The sequence below is a fragment of the Nyctereutes procyonoides genome, unplaced genomic scaffold (assembly GCF_905146905.1).
Source record: "Nyctereutes procyonoides isolate TBG_1078 unplaced genomic scaffold, NYPRO_anot_genome, whole genome shotgun sequence".
Classification (NCBI taxonomy): Eukaryota; Metazoa; Chordata; class Mammalia; order Carnivora; family Canidae; genus Nyctereutes; species Nyctereutes procyonoides.
The window spans coordinates 13,437,790-13,451,740 of record NW_026575140.1 but is presented as its reverse complement, the minus strand read 5'-3'; the positions used below and the strand labels follow the sequence as shown (position 1 = coordinate 13,451,740).

Sequence of the window (13,951 nt, the reverse complement as noted above, 5' to 3'; positions counted from 1 at the left end):
GGCATCAGAGCAGCTGCCCCTTTCCCAGGGGCTGGGGCATCCCGGGCCGAGAGCCAGGCCAGCCCGTGAGAGGGGTTTGACCCTCACTTATCGCTCAAGGTCCTCGGAAAATGGGGAGGGTGGCTCTCAGGCTTCTCCACCTAGGCAAGGCCAAAGGGGCTGGGCAGGGCTTGGGGTGGCCCAGGTGACTTAAAAGGAGGACCCCTGCAGTGGTCACCTCACGCCTTCCTGACCGCAGCAACATGGCCTTTCTGTGGCTTCTCTCCTGCTTCGCCCTTGTGGGGGCTGCCTCCAGTCGTGAGTGTCGGGACCCCGGGGATCCCAGGGTTGGCCTGCCCGGCCTGGAGCAGGTTGAGACAGAGGTTCCCAGTCCCCGGCAGCCCTGCAGCTAGGCCACCGAAGGAGCCCGGGGACTCTGTCTGCAGTGAGCCCTGGGGCCCAGCCAAGAGGGAGTTTGGTGACCCTTTCCCTGCACCTGGGGCCTCTGCCCAGACTGGCACGCTGAGGCTGCAGGGAGCACAGAGGTCCTTCGGGGTTCTCTGAGCACGTGCACCCCAGCCAGGGGGCTGTCCAAGACCAGCCTGGGCCACACCGAGTTCGGCCTCTGGAGCGGCTCGGGCGGGGTGCTGCAAGCAGAGTAGGGGTGTGTTGCAGGAGACTCTCAGCGCCCCTCCTCGGGTTTTTATTTATTGTGCCAAGCACTTGTGAAGTCCTTTATTTTCCATTTAAAAAGGAGAAGAAAAAAAATAAAAATAAAAAGGAGAAGAAAGAGAAAAAAAATACAGAAAATAATATGACAACCATGTACTTACATCAGGGTTTTGCAAATATTACTTTTTAGCAGACTGGCTTCAGGTATTTCTTTTTTTAAAACATAAAATAGATTCAGCTAAAGCCACCCTCCCCCTCCTCCCCTGGTGGAAGGTAAGCCCGATGCCAAGCTTGCTGTGCCTCATTTCTGTGCAGGTTTTACCAATTTACTACATATTTATAAATCCATAAACACTGTATGGAATGTGTACAAACTTCCACAAACGGCATTATACTCTACATCAATTTTAAAACGTGCCTGGGGCACCTGGGCCGGCACAGTCGGTAGAGCATGCGACTCTTGAACTCAAGGTGGAGAGTTCGAGCCCCACAAGGACAGTCTACTTAAAAACAAACAAAAACAAAAAGTGGGGGCTTTTCCCACCCATTCAGGTGTAACGTTTTAGATTTATCCCTGTTGGTACAGAGACCCATTCACTGTAATCACCGTAGTCAGCTGCGTAAATACGTCCTGGTTTAGTTCAAATGTTTTTAGTGTCACAAAGAAAGTGATTAGTACGATGACCTACGTTTTGGCAATAATGCTCTGCATTGGGTTATGCAGGGACAGTGGGGCAGGTGCTGGCCTGTGTCACCTCGAGGAGGGCTGCCTGGTGCTCGGGCTGCGAGACCCTAACTTTGCTTGCACAGGTGCTGAGATTTCCCCAGGTGCTGGCACAGCGAATGCCTCACAGACAGCTTAAGTACACCCATCTTTTCTCACCGTCTGTGACAATTCAAGCCCTTGATTTCTGTTTTCTCCGTGGTGCGGAATCCAAGTCCTGTTTTATTAGCTAATTAAGACGCTGAACCTTTATATGAGAATAGTTCCTGAACTCTCTGGAGGAGGAAATTCAGTGTGGGCACGGCAGGGTGGGACGTACCACTGGCTACCCCGCCTGAGCAGAGCATCCAGGTTCTAGGCCCCGTGCCCTGGGGGCCAGCGGTGTTCATGCCACTCCCCCCATCCGACAGGCGAGCTCTGACCTGTGAGGTGAGTCGTGTTTGCTCCCCAGTTTACTGAGGAGGGTGAGCAGTGGAGATTTCAGTGACCCCCTGAGGCCTTACAGCAAGAAGGCTGGGCCTGGGAGTCCACCCGGCGGGCTGATTTCTCAGCCTGTTTTCTGCTCCTTCGTCGGGAAGGCTTCGGGTGGGAGCAGCCCGGCCCCCGTCCGCAGCCGCGCACTGACTGGGTTAGCAGGTGTACGTGGGGCTCCTCGTGCCTGCGGGCTGAGGAGCGCAGCCCAAGTTGCCTGGGGGCGGTAGGAGGCCGGTGTGGGGTCCTGCTCTGGCCTGGAAGAAACCAGGAATTCTGCAGAGTGGCCCTGGGCCTCAGCCTTCTTCTCTGCCCCCTGCTGCCCGCCCCCCTCAGACTGCGGGGTCCCCGCCATCGAACCTGTCCTGAACGGCCTGTCCAGGATCGTCAATGGGGAAGACGCCATCCCGGGCTCCTGGCCCTGGCAGGTGTCCCTGCAGGTGAGGGGGTTTTCTGTACGTGAGTGGGGGACACACTGGGGTACGAGCCAGGCTGGGGGCTACTGGCGTCCAGGTAGGCCTGACCCTCCCCGTCTTCCTCCAGGACAGCACCGGCTTCCACTTCTGCGGGGGCTCCCTCATCAGCGAGGACTGGGTGGTCACGGCCGCCCACTGCGGGGTCAGGTGAGGCCTGGGCAGGCTCAGGGCTCTGCTTCTGGCTACATTTGGGGGGTGAGGAGGGAGCAGGAGCCACCCCCAGGCCTTAACCTCCACGTGACTCCCCCAGGACCTCTCACCTGGTCGTGGCCGGAGAGTTTGACCAGAGCTCAAATGAAGAGAACATCCAGGTCCTGAAGATCGCCGAGGTGCGTCCGAGCCCCGCCGCCTGGCCGAGGTGCTGGGGCAGGGGCGGGAAGGACAGCGCCTCGGCTGCTTGAGACGCAGGGCCCGGGTGGCCGGGGTGGGCCTCGACTTCTCTTTCCGGGCCCCTGTGGGTCCGTGTCCCCACGGGGGCACCGGAAAAAGAACTTGCCTCCTTGCAGCCCTCAGATTGCTGACGAATCCGAGGGCCTAACGCGGTTGTTCTGGCTCCACGCTCAGGTGTTCAAGAACCCCAAGTTCAACATGTTCACCGTCCGCAACGACATCACCCTGCTGAAGCTGGCCACGCCCGCCCGCTTCTCCGAGACCGTGTCCCCCGTGTGCCTGCCCCAGGCCACCGACGAGTTCCCCCCGGGCTTGTTGTGCGTCACCACCGGCTGGGGACGGACCAAGTACAATGGTGAGGGCCACCTGGCATGTCCTCCCAGGGCACGCGTCTGGCCTTGGGGCCGCCTGAGCAGCAGGAAGTCTCCAGGGGACACCCAAGTGGCTTTTCCCTTTTTTTTCTCCAAAATGCAGCGTGGCCATAAATCTTTCTGTTTATTTAAAACTCTCTTAATGAAAAACTTACCAAGCATGAATAGAGATGAGCTGAGGGATGCCTGGGTGGCCCAATCGGTTCAGCATCTGCCTTTGGCTCAGGTCATGATCCCAAGTCCTGGGATCCCAACCCGCCTCAGGTTCCCTGCTCAAAGGAGACTCTGCTTCTCCTCTGCCTCTGCTGCTTCCCACCCCTCGTTCTCTCTCTCTCTCTCTCTCTCTCTCTCTCATAGATAAAATCTTTTTAAAAGATCAGCATAAAGACTCTGCTGGAAGACAAACTGGCTGAGAAACAGCCAAGTGCCAGCAAGCCTCGCCGCCGCCTTGCACCAGGGCCCCTGTCGCCCCATCCCCGCCCCGACTGCTCCCCACACCCGAGGACAGTGGCCGTGTTGAGCCGCTCAGGCGTCTGGGTGCAGGGGGTGGGGGCCCCCCTCGGTCTCCGGCTGCTCCCCGCCCGCACTCCCCCTGCAACATCGTCCTCGCTGCTCCTGCCCAGGCCCCAGCTCCCCTGCTGTCCCTTTAACAGGACAGGAGCGGCCAGGGGAGGGGGCTCCCTCCTGTGCCCCCCCAGAGCGGCGCGCCCCCGCTGTGTCCCCGGGCCCAAGGGTGTCAGCCCCCTTCCCTGGGAGACAGCGCCCCCCCAGCATCTCCCAGGGCCCAGGCCGCACGGAAGCGGGTGTGTGTGGGGGGGTGTGGGGGGGTGGGGGCTGTCTGAGCACCACCGGGGCCGCAGGCGCTGTTTGTCTCAGGGGCGGTTGGCAGCTCCGGTCCCGGGGCCGCGGCAAAGGCCAAGGACTAGGACCAGGCAGGGGAGGCGGGGTCTCCAGGCGGCCACTGGTCCCTGCCACCGGGAGGGGGGTGTCCTGATCCCCCCGGCCGGCTGTGTCCCCGCAGCCAACAAGACCCCCGACAAGCTGCAGCAGGCGGCCCTGCCCCTCCTGTCCAACGCCGAGTGCAAGAAGTTCTGGGGCAGCAAGATCACCGACGTGATGATTTGCGCCGGTGCCAGCGGCGTCTCCTCCTGCAAGGTAGGCCCGGCTCTGCCCTCCCTGCCCTCGCCCTGCCCTGCTCAGGCCCGCTCGGGTCGGGAGGGCGGCTCCTCTCTGCGGCACCTGCTCCCCCTGGCCCAGGCCAGCTGCCCTGGCCGGGCTGGTGCGGGGCTCCCGGGGTGATGGCGTCCTCCTGCCAGCCCCCCTGAGCTCGATATGTCCAGCCCGTTGTGCAGACACCGGCCCGGTCAGGGGGTTAGCCCGCTGCCCCAGGCCCTCCGGGAGCAGGTGACAGCTGGGGCTGCCATGGGGCCACAGCTGGGGGCTCCTGCCCGCTCCCCATGCCCACACTATGCTGGTCATTTCCCTGCACAAAACCTGGGCTGGGGCAGGTCGGGGCACATCGGGGTCCTGGCACCCTGCTTCGGCCTTGAAAACGAGTCCCTTCTCCTCCTGCAGGGCGACTCTGGTGGCCCCCTGGTCTGCCAGAAGGATGGAGCCTGGACCCTGGTGGGCATCGTGTCCTGGGGCAGCGGCACCTGCTCCACCTCTGTTCCTGCTGTGTACTCCCGCGTCACTGAACTCATTCCTTGGGTTCAGGAAATACTTGCTGCCAACTGAGCTCTTGGTTCCCACTACCCAAACCCTAAGTGTTTCCAATAAAGGCACATAAAGGGAAGCACTGAGTACACCTGTATCTGTGTGGCCCAGGAGACATGGGGCTGAGGTATCCTGTCATCCCCCTGGGGCGACCTTGTCAGCCCCCTGTTAACATTCCTGACTTCTTAGGGAAGCTGTACGCATTTCCCATCCTCCTGGCTTGGGACTCCACCAACTAAGGTAGAACCTTAGTTCTACCTACTGGGCCCAGCTTTACCCAGGGAGCTTTCTGGAAGGGAGCTGTCCTGGCCAGGCTATGGAGTCCATAGCCCTAGAGGGTGAGCTTCAAGGACCCAGACAGCCTGCCCATCAAGCCTACTCCTGGCACCATGTGCTCCTGCACCGCCGGTCCTCCCTCTCCCTCCCTTCCAGTGTCCTTTGCCCGTCCCTGCTGGGGTCCCAGCGCCCCCACAGGGTAGTGAGCCTCTGTAGCTCCAGGAGGCTCCAGGCCAGCACCAGCGCCGGGCCCTTCTGTCCTCTCAGTTCCCTCCGTGTCCTCTGCATTTCTGGGCCTCAGCAGTTAAATGTAGGGGTTCAGCACTGTTGGCCAGGCTGTAGGTGGGAGCTGGCTTCCTTCCTTAGGAGGCGTCGGGATGGGCCCCTATTTTTGTGAGGCGAGCCCACCTGAAACTCACTGCCTGAGCCTCATTGCTTTTCCTGGGGTTTGCACAATGGCAGCAGCTTAATTTTAACATTTCTTTCTCCTCTATTGTCTGGAGTAGTTCCATAGAGACGCCCCTGTCTATCAGCCAATTGCGCAGAAGTGCTGCTTGCATAGCACACGGAGGGGAAACGGTTACCAACTTCTCCTTTACAGATTTTTTAAATTTATTTTTATTTATTTTTATTTTTTTTTAAGATTTTATTTCTTCATGAGACACACACAGAGAGAGAGAGGGATGCAGAGACACAGGCAGAGGAAGAAGCAGGCTCCATGCAGCCTGACGTGGGACTCGATCCCAGGTCTCCAGGATCACGCCCTAGGCTGAAGGCAGGTGCCAAACTGCTGAGCCATCCAGGGATCCCCTACAGATTTTTTTTTAAAGATTACTGCATTTATTTGAGATAGGGAGAGGGCACGTGCACTGGGGAGGGGCAGGGGGAGAGGGGGGACTCCAAGCCCGCACTTAGCTCGGAGCCGGAGGCGGGGCTCGATTTCAAGATCCAGAGATCACGGCCTGAGCTGGAATCAAGTCGGTCGCCCATCCGACTGCACCACCCAGGTGCCCCACCTTTACAGAATTTGAAACATTTTCTCTTTCACTGATTTTCAGGATAATTCATTTGTTCTTTATCATCCTCCAAAGGTGACCCAGTCCATTACGTTTTAGTGTTTTAGAATTATTATGTCATTCCTATAGATCTTAATGTACACAAGGGTTGGGGTGCCTGGGCAGCTCAATCTGTTAAGTGTCCGACTCTTGATTTCACCTCAGTTAGTGATCTTGGGGTCGTGAAATTGAGCCCCACATCGGGTACCATGCTGGGCATGCAGCCTGTTTAAGATTCTCTCTCTCCCTCTCCCTCTGCCCCTCCCTACTCACTCTTAAAAAATAAAAAAAAATAAAAAATAAACATTTAAATGTATATAAGGGTTTTGATCCGTCATATTTATTGTCTTTATTGAAGCTCAGATTGTGCCACCTGGACCAGAGGGAGCTTTTCCCCTTGGGTCAGAGATGTGCTGACATGGCCCAAGTAGGGTTTCAGAGCTTCTTCGCTGTCTGGGGTAACAAGATGTCCCAGGCCTGGAGTCAGCTCTTTGTCTAAAACTCTCTGGCTTAGGGATCCCTGGGTGGCTCAGTGCTTGAGCCTCTGCCTTTGATTCAGGTCACCGGATCAAGTCCCACGTTGGGCTCCCGGCATGGAGCCTGCTTCTCCCTCTGCCTCTCTCTCTCTCTCTCTCTCTCTCTCTCTCTCTCTCTGTGTGTGTGTGTGTGTGTCTCATGGATAAATAAATAAAATCTTAAAAAAAAAAAACTCCCTGGTTTCTTTTAGTTGGAAAAGGAATTTCAAGACCACAGTCTGGGTGAGGGGGATGCTCATAGTCATTGTGTTGTTTCCTTTCCAGTGGGCAGAGCAAGGGAATATTTATAGGTAAATCCTTTGAAAGATGAAATGCCTCATGAGTTCAAATACTGGCATTTCAAATTCAAGACTAGAGCATTTTTTCCTTACGTGGAAATAGAGTATACTGGTATGTTTTTGCTCTACGGCAAGAAGCCTCATTCTCAAGGACACAGGGAATGATGGAATTAGAATATCCCAAGATTATGTCTGTGCTACGTCTCCTACTACACACAGCCGTTCCAGGACAACAACACTACCTTCACCAATATAATGGGTGAAAATGGTTAAGTTGTGTTTTGCTGTCCCCGGTTTTGAATAGTTGTTGGATATCTCCACGGAGCCCTTCCCTGCTGTGACCTGTCTTGCAGCCTGCAAGTGTGTGTGTGTGTGTGTGTGTGTGTGTGTTTGGGGCTCGCCACCGGGCCTCTGGGCCTGCCTCTGTAGCCAGTTTGAGGGAAGCTCATTCTCCGTAGGTTTCTTAGGAGAGACTCATGGGATTAATGCTCCTTGACATTGTGCATGGCCGGGGCGGTTTGGGCCCTCAACTGGCAATTAGAGCCTATCGGCTCAAAATTCACCCTTGAGTCCCCACTCTGCCCTAATGGATGGAATTCCTGAAAGCATTTCTTTTGGACAATGACCACCATGTGATGTGTGCTCATAGAAGGTTCTGGAGGGAGACTGCAGGAGGAAGGTTCTGGCAGTTAGAGGATTAGTCAGAGGGTGTCCATGGGGCTCTGCCCCGGCCCCTCCCCCAACACAGGTGGTCCCTTAGTGATCTCCCACCCTGGTCCCACCCAGTGATGGCCTCCCGTGGCCCTCCCAACATGGACACCAGGCACTCTGGCCTCCTGCCCTCTGCACCCCTGTTCCTCAAGTGAAGTCTTTCTTCTGCTGCTCTCTGCACACAGATACCGGTTTTCCGCAGCAGATGCACCATTTTGCGTTCCCACTGGTGATGTACGAGGGTTCCGATTTTTCCCCAACCACACCAATTCTAGTTAATTTCTCTTTTTTGGTTTTTACATATATCTGCCGTCCTAATGGGTATGAACTCTATCTCACTCTGGTTTCGATTTGCATTTCCCTAACGAGTGGTGGTTTTGATCTTCTCATGTGCCCACCGACCACTGGTACAACTTCCCAATGTTTGTGATCACCACTGGCCCTGTAGGAAGGGGACGTCTGCCTGCCTGCCCGCAAGTGAGGTCTTTCTTCTGCAGCTCTCGGCACAGACACTGGCTTCTCTGGCCTGTGTTCCACAGCAGAGGCACCATATGCTTTCCCACCAGTGATGCATGAGGGTTCCAATTTCTCCCTATCCTTCCCAGCTGTAGTTATTCCCCCGTTTTTATTATAAGCCCTCATCCTATTTTGTTAAGAATTGCTTTGAATATGTGCTATTTCATTAATCTGATGCTACTGTTAGTGGAATAGCTTCTTTTGTAAAAAATATTTATTTATTTGAGAAAGCGAGGGAGAGTGGGAGGAGGAGCAGAGGGAGAGGGAGAGAGAATCTCAAGCTGACTTTGCAGATCATGACCTGAGCTGAAACCAAGAGTAGGATGCTTACCCGACTGAGCCACTGGTGCCCCTGGAACAGCTTTCTTAATTTCCTTTTCAGAATTATTATTATAGGTACATAGGACCCCACTGATGTTTGTGTGTTGCCCTTGTACCCTGCAACCTTCCTGAAGTTATTAGCTTGAATCACTTGCTTGTTGATTCTTTGGGATTTTCTATATGTAGGATCATGTCATGTGCAAATAGAGATAGTTGTACTTTTTTCTTTCCAATTTTGATGATTTTATTAATTTTTTCCTTGTGTAAATTGTTCTGGCCAGTACAATATTTGCTGGCAGTGGTGAAAGCAGGCATCTTTGGTCTTATTCCTGATCTTAGGGGAAAGCTTCCAATCCTTCACCACTGGACACACCGTTACCTGTGTGTGTTTTTCATAAATGCCCCTTAGCATCGAGCTAGTTCTTTTGTATTAGTTTTCATTGTCTTAGTTTTCTGTGTGCTTTTTATCATGGAAGGGTATGGAATTTGGTCAAAGATTTTTTTTCTGCATCAATTGAGGCCATCATATGGATTTTTCTTCATTCTGTTAACATGGTATATTCCACTGATCGGTTCTTATGTTCTTATGTGAGCCTGGGATAAAACCCACTTGGTCATGGTGTATCATCTTTTCAGTATGCCGGTGGATATGGTGTGCTAGTATTTTATGGAAGACTTTTACTTTTTTTAAAATTTTTATTTATTATTTATTTATGATAGTCACAGAGAGAGAGAGAGAGGCAGAGACACAGGCAGAGGGAGAAGCAGGCTCCATGCACCGAGAGCCCGATGTGGGATTCGATCCCGGGTCTCCAGGATCGCGCCCTGGGCCAAAGGCAGGCGCCAAACCGCTGTGCCATCCAGGGATCCCAACTTTTACTTTTATACTCATGAGAGATACTCCACAATTTTCTTTTTCTTTTTCTTTTCTTTTTTTTTTTGGTAATGTTTCATCTGGCATTGGTATCAGGGTAACACTAGCCTCCTGATTTCGTTGTGTTTATTATTAGTGATCTCTAACATCTTAGTTGGGCTGTTTGGCTCATTAATTTGCTGCCTGTCCTCTTTCCTAATATGAATATTTCAGGCTTTACATTTCCCTCAAAGCACTGATTTCACTGATGCCCATAAATTTTGATATATAATATATTGTCCTAAGTATTTTCTATTTCCATTATGATTTCTTCAGCTCATGAGTTATACGGCAGCATGTTTTCTCCTGCTCTAGTAAATTTTTAAAAAAGATTTCATTTATTTATTTATTCATGAGAGAGAGGCAGAGACACAGGCAAAGAGAAGCAGCCTCCCTGCAGAGAGTCCGATGCGAGACTCAATCCCAGGACCCTGGGGTCACAGCCTGAACCAAAGGCAGACGCTCAACCACTGAGCTATCCAGGAGCCCACTCTAGTAAACTTTCTATTGAATGAAGACTTACATAATTAATTCTGCGATTGATCCTTCTATTATGTTCTTTACTTCAATCACTGTGGTTTTCATGCCTATTATTTCTACTTGGCTCTTCTTTTTCTAGTTTCTTGTCCTAATTTGATATTGCTGGCAAATTATCTTATTTAGGATGGTTTTCGTGCCCATTTTAAGTCTTGGTCCATTTCCACCCCCTTATGTCTGTTTCCAGTGGAGTCTGTAATTCCCGACTGTGGATATCTTTTGAAGGAGCTGAAGTCCTCAGAATTCTCCTTATTTTGGCCTAGGAGTGTATATTCCTACAGGGCATATACTCCATAGTACTGGGTCCTGCAAAACACACACACACACACACACACACACACACACACACACACACACGTGAAAGCCCCTATTGGGTAGCCATCCCTTGAGCTCAGGACCCAGAGCAGTGGATGAGCCCCAGCCACAACCACAGCTCATCGCTGCACTTCCCACCAGGAGACTGCTCTGAGCTATGTTGGTGCTCAGTCCCCAGGGAGAAGCAGCACCCAGCAGGGGTTGGGAAGGGTGGGGTGGGGCCATGGAAGTGGTCTTTCTCTCCTCCTTGACTCCTCACCAGCAGAGTTTCTGCATGATGCATTTATCCCTAGCACGTCTTCCCTCCTTGTCAGAGGTGGGCAGGGGGCAGGCCCATTGCCCCAAAGCCCTGGAGTTGGGGTTCAGACAGTGCACTTCTATTTTATTCTCCCAGAGCTGAGCCCACAGCCTCCTGCCGTGGGTCACAGCCATGGCCACACACAACCCTCGGTTCAGAGCATCCTTTCCTCTCCTAGGTCTTTCTCCCATTTTTCTATTTCCACAGTTTCCTCTAGATTTCCCTGGAGATTGATGTTGGTGGGGGGAGGCGGCCTCCTGGAGCCCGAAAATCGCGGTCCTGGGCTAAGGTCGCCACCCAGTGGCCAGTATGAGAATCGCATGGCTGTGTCTTGCCAACCTCTAACTCCGCGCAGTGCAAAAATAGGAGGCAAGCCAAGTAAGCGATTTTACATTACCTGGAAGCCGTACTAAAAAAAGGTCAAAAGAAATAGGTGATTTAATTTTATCACTATGTTTTATTTAACGCAGCATATGCACATGTTACCATTTCAACATGTAATCCATGTTTAAAATTAGTAATGGAATATTTTACATTCTTTTTCTCATACTTCGTCTCTGAAATCCAGTGTGTAACTTGCACTTACAGCCCATCTCCAGTAAGATGCTAAATTTTCAAAAGGAATACTTGATCCGCATTTAAGTTTCATAAAAATTACAGTTGAAAAGTCTGATTTATGTATCCAAGTTGTTCCAAATATACATTTTTACAGTTAGTTGAATAAAGTTAATCAAATTCCACAATTTAACTGGGAGTCTGTCCCAGTCTGTAAACAGACCCTCTGTAGGACGGGATCCGCTGCCCCATATTCTTTTTCCAAGTTAGACACGTTTGACACAAAGCATGCCCCACAACTTCTCTGTCCGCAGGTGCCCTTGCTTTCTTTTTTTTTAATTTTTATTTATTTATGATAGTCACAGAGAGAGAGAGAGAGAGAGAGAGAGAGAGAGAGAGGCAGAGACATAGGCAGAGGGAGAAGCAGGCTCCATGCACCGGGAGCCCGACGTGGGATTCGATCCCGGGTCTCCAGGATCGCGCTGCGCCACCCAGGGATCCCCCTTGCTTTCTACCTAACTGAAACATCTGGATTGATCAGAAGAGAATGTTCTCCATTCACATCTGGACAATGTCACACTGTTCACTGACCACCTCTCAGCCTCCATCTGTACCCACAGCCTGGCAGATCCTGAGACGATTTATATCCCAGGCCTTGGGAGTGTTGCCAGCAGGCAGCCCTCAGCTGTCAGCCCTCTCTGGGGAATTCCTCAGCTGAAGAGAATCATTGAGAGCAAGGCCACGCTGCCTTTCTAGGCAACCCCCACTCCTGATTGGTCAGGAGGGTTGTAAGCACCCAATCTCTTCACCTAAAATGAGGGTAGTGGTGAAGTCCACCTTCTCCCTCTGCCCAGGGCTGCATCTAGGTCCTCCTAAGCCAGGTGGGGAGCACCCTCCGAGAAGCTTTCTTTATGCTGAGCTTCATCTAGGAGTGGTCCCCAGAAAGCAGACTCCGGGATGGGGTTCTGGAGCTGGACCAGGGAGGGGCTGCTGGCTGGCAGTGAGGACCCCTGGCACAAGGTAACAGTGAAGTTGGGTTTTTTAAAGATTTTAATTTTATTTATTCATGAGAGACACACAGAGAGAGGCAGAGACACAGGCAGAGGGAGAAGCAGGCTCCACGCAGGGAGCCCGATGTGGGACTGGATGGCGGGTCTCCAGGATCAGGCCCTGGGCCGAAGGCAGACGCTCAACTGCTGAGCCACCCGGGTGCCCCGACAACGAGGTTGCTCACATGTTTGCCGCTGATGAACTGGGTGGTATTCTGGTGGAAGAGGAGTCACCAGTGGGTTCCATATATCAGGAGTTTGAAGAACATGCAGGGAGGGAGAAACCAGGAGGACCATGAAATGGCCCGGCTGTTGCTAAACCCAGTTAAGTTTTTGGGAAAAGAAAAAGCTGAGAGTGATTGTCAGGCGCTGCGCCCTGTTGGGAGCTCAGGGAGAGGAGCTCCCCTCCGGGTCTGCCCGACCAAGGAAGCTGAGGACGGATCCGGGCCGGAGTCAGGGCCAGTCCCAAGGCTGGCCTCAGCCTACACAGGGGCCGTGAGGCCCGGGCCCTGCGGGGCGGCGGGGCCCCCAGTCGGCCCCCTCCCCCTCCGCTTCTGGTCATGACGCTGAGCCAGGCCTGGTGGGAGATGCGGGAAGCCGGGCCCGCGGGTGCTCTACACGTGATCTCCGCCAGAAGGCCGAGAAGGATCCGCAGGTGCGCTGGGCCCGGCCGCGGGTGCTGCTCCGCCAGGTGAGCGCAGCACTGGGTCGAGGCCGGCCCGGGGGCGGGGCTGCCAGGGGGCTCCCAGAAGCGCGGGAAGCAGCTCTGGGTCTCGGTAGATGAGGCCGAAATGCCAGAGGTGCGGGGGGTGGGGAAGGGCCAGGAGTGGGCTCCACCGGCCCGGGCGCGAGGCCACCGCAGGGGGCTGGCTGTTCCAGGGGAAGCCCAGGAGGTGCGCCCGCCGACCACAGCGGGGGGGAACGAGCGGGTGACAGGGGCCGGGGCAGGCCTAGGAAGGCCCCTGGGCTCCCCGCGCCAGGCCGGGGGTGGCGGGGGCGCTGCCGCGGAGCTGAGCTGCCCAGGGCCACCTGCTGGGACCCCTGGTGCGTGGCCGCGGGATGCAGTGGCCTGGGGGTCCTGCCCTGCTCCGTCTCCTTGGGCCAGCAGCCCTGGGGCAGGATAGGGGGACCCCTAGAGGGGCTCTGCTCCGTCTGTCCGACCTAACGAAATCAAGGGCGATGACCAACAGGCTAAGTTGCCCCCTAGTCTGGCTTTCTGGGCACCTCAGATCTGCAGCAGGCTTCCTTTGCCTCAAGTGAAGTTAGAGGCACCCCCTGCGCCGTGCTCCCAGGGGGCACCTCGGATGCCCCGCTGTTAGGGACCGCGTGTGGCCCCCGGACTCTCCAGTTCCACCCGGATCGTGGGCCTCCGGACAGGAGCCGTTCCCCCGTGTGCAGGGCTTCTCCGAGCGGGAGCTTACTAGTGGGGCCGGGCCTAGGGTTTCAAAGGCTCACTCTTTATTGGGGATTTTAAAACATACTTGCAGGAATTAAAGCCCCAGAAGGGAAAAACGAAGCCAAGGGTCAGCTATCCAAGTCAGCCAGAGCTCACTAAAACAAACTGGGGTGCAGGTGGAGGGGCGGCCTGGCTCCTTATCTAGAGAGGCTGGCGAGTGTTAGTTGAGATAGGTGTTCTGGAAGGGGGTGCCTTGGCAATCGGAAGCTCAAGTCAGACACTTGCCTCCAGGACCAGCAGTCAGCCGGGCTGTGATGCCTCAGGCAGGGGAGCCCCTGGGGAGCACCTCGGCAGCGTTGGTAGCCGATGGGTTAAAAGTCCGGGAGAGGGATCCCT

At 54.3% G+C, this 13,951-nt stretch overlaps 1 protein-coding gene across 1 annotated transcript; it reads left to right on the top strand.

Moving 5' to 3' along the window:
- Positions 1-242: 242 nt before the first annotated feature.
- On the top strand, positions 243-4,820 carry LOC129497655 (chymotrypsinogen 2-like). Its single transcript, XM_055306674.1, has 7 exons — positions 243-294; positions 2,183-2,286; positions 2,390-2,469; positions 2,573-2,651; positions 2,887-3,067; positions 4,105-4,238; positions 4,659-4,820. The coding sequence occupies exons 1-7, from the start codon at positions 243-245 to the stop codon at positions 4,818-4,820; spliced, it is 792 nt and encodes a 263-aa protein (XP_055162649.1).
- The last annotated feature ends 9,131 nt before the right edge of the window (positions 4,821-13,951 follow it).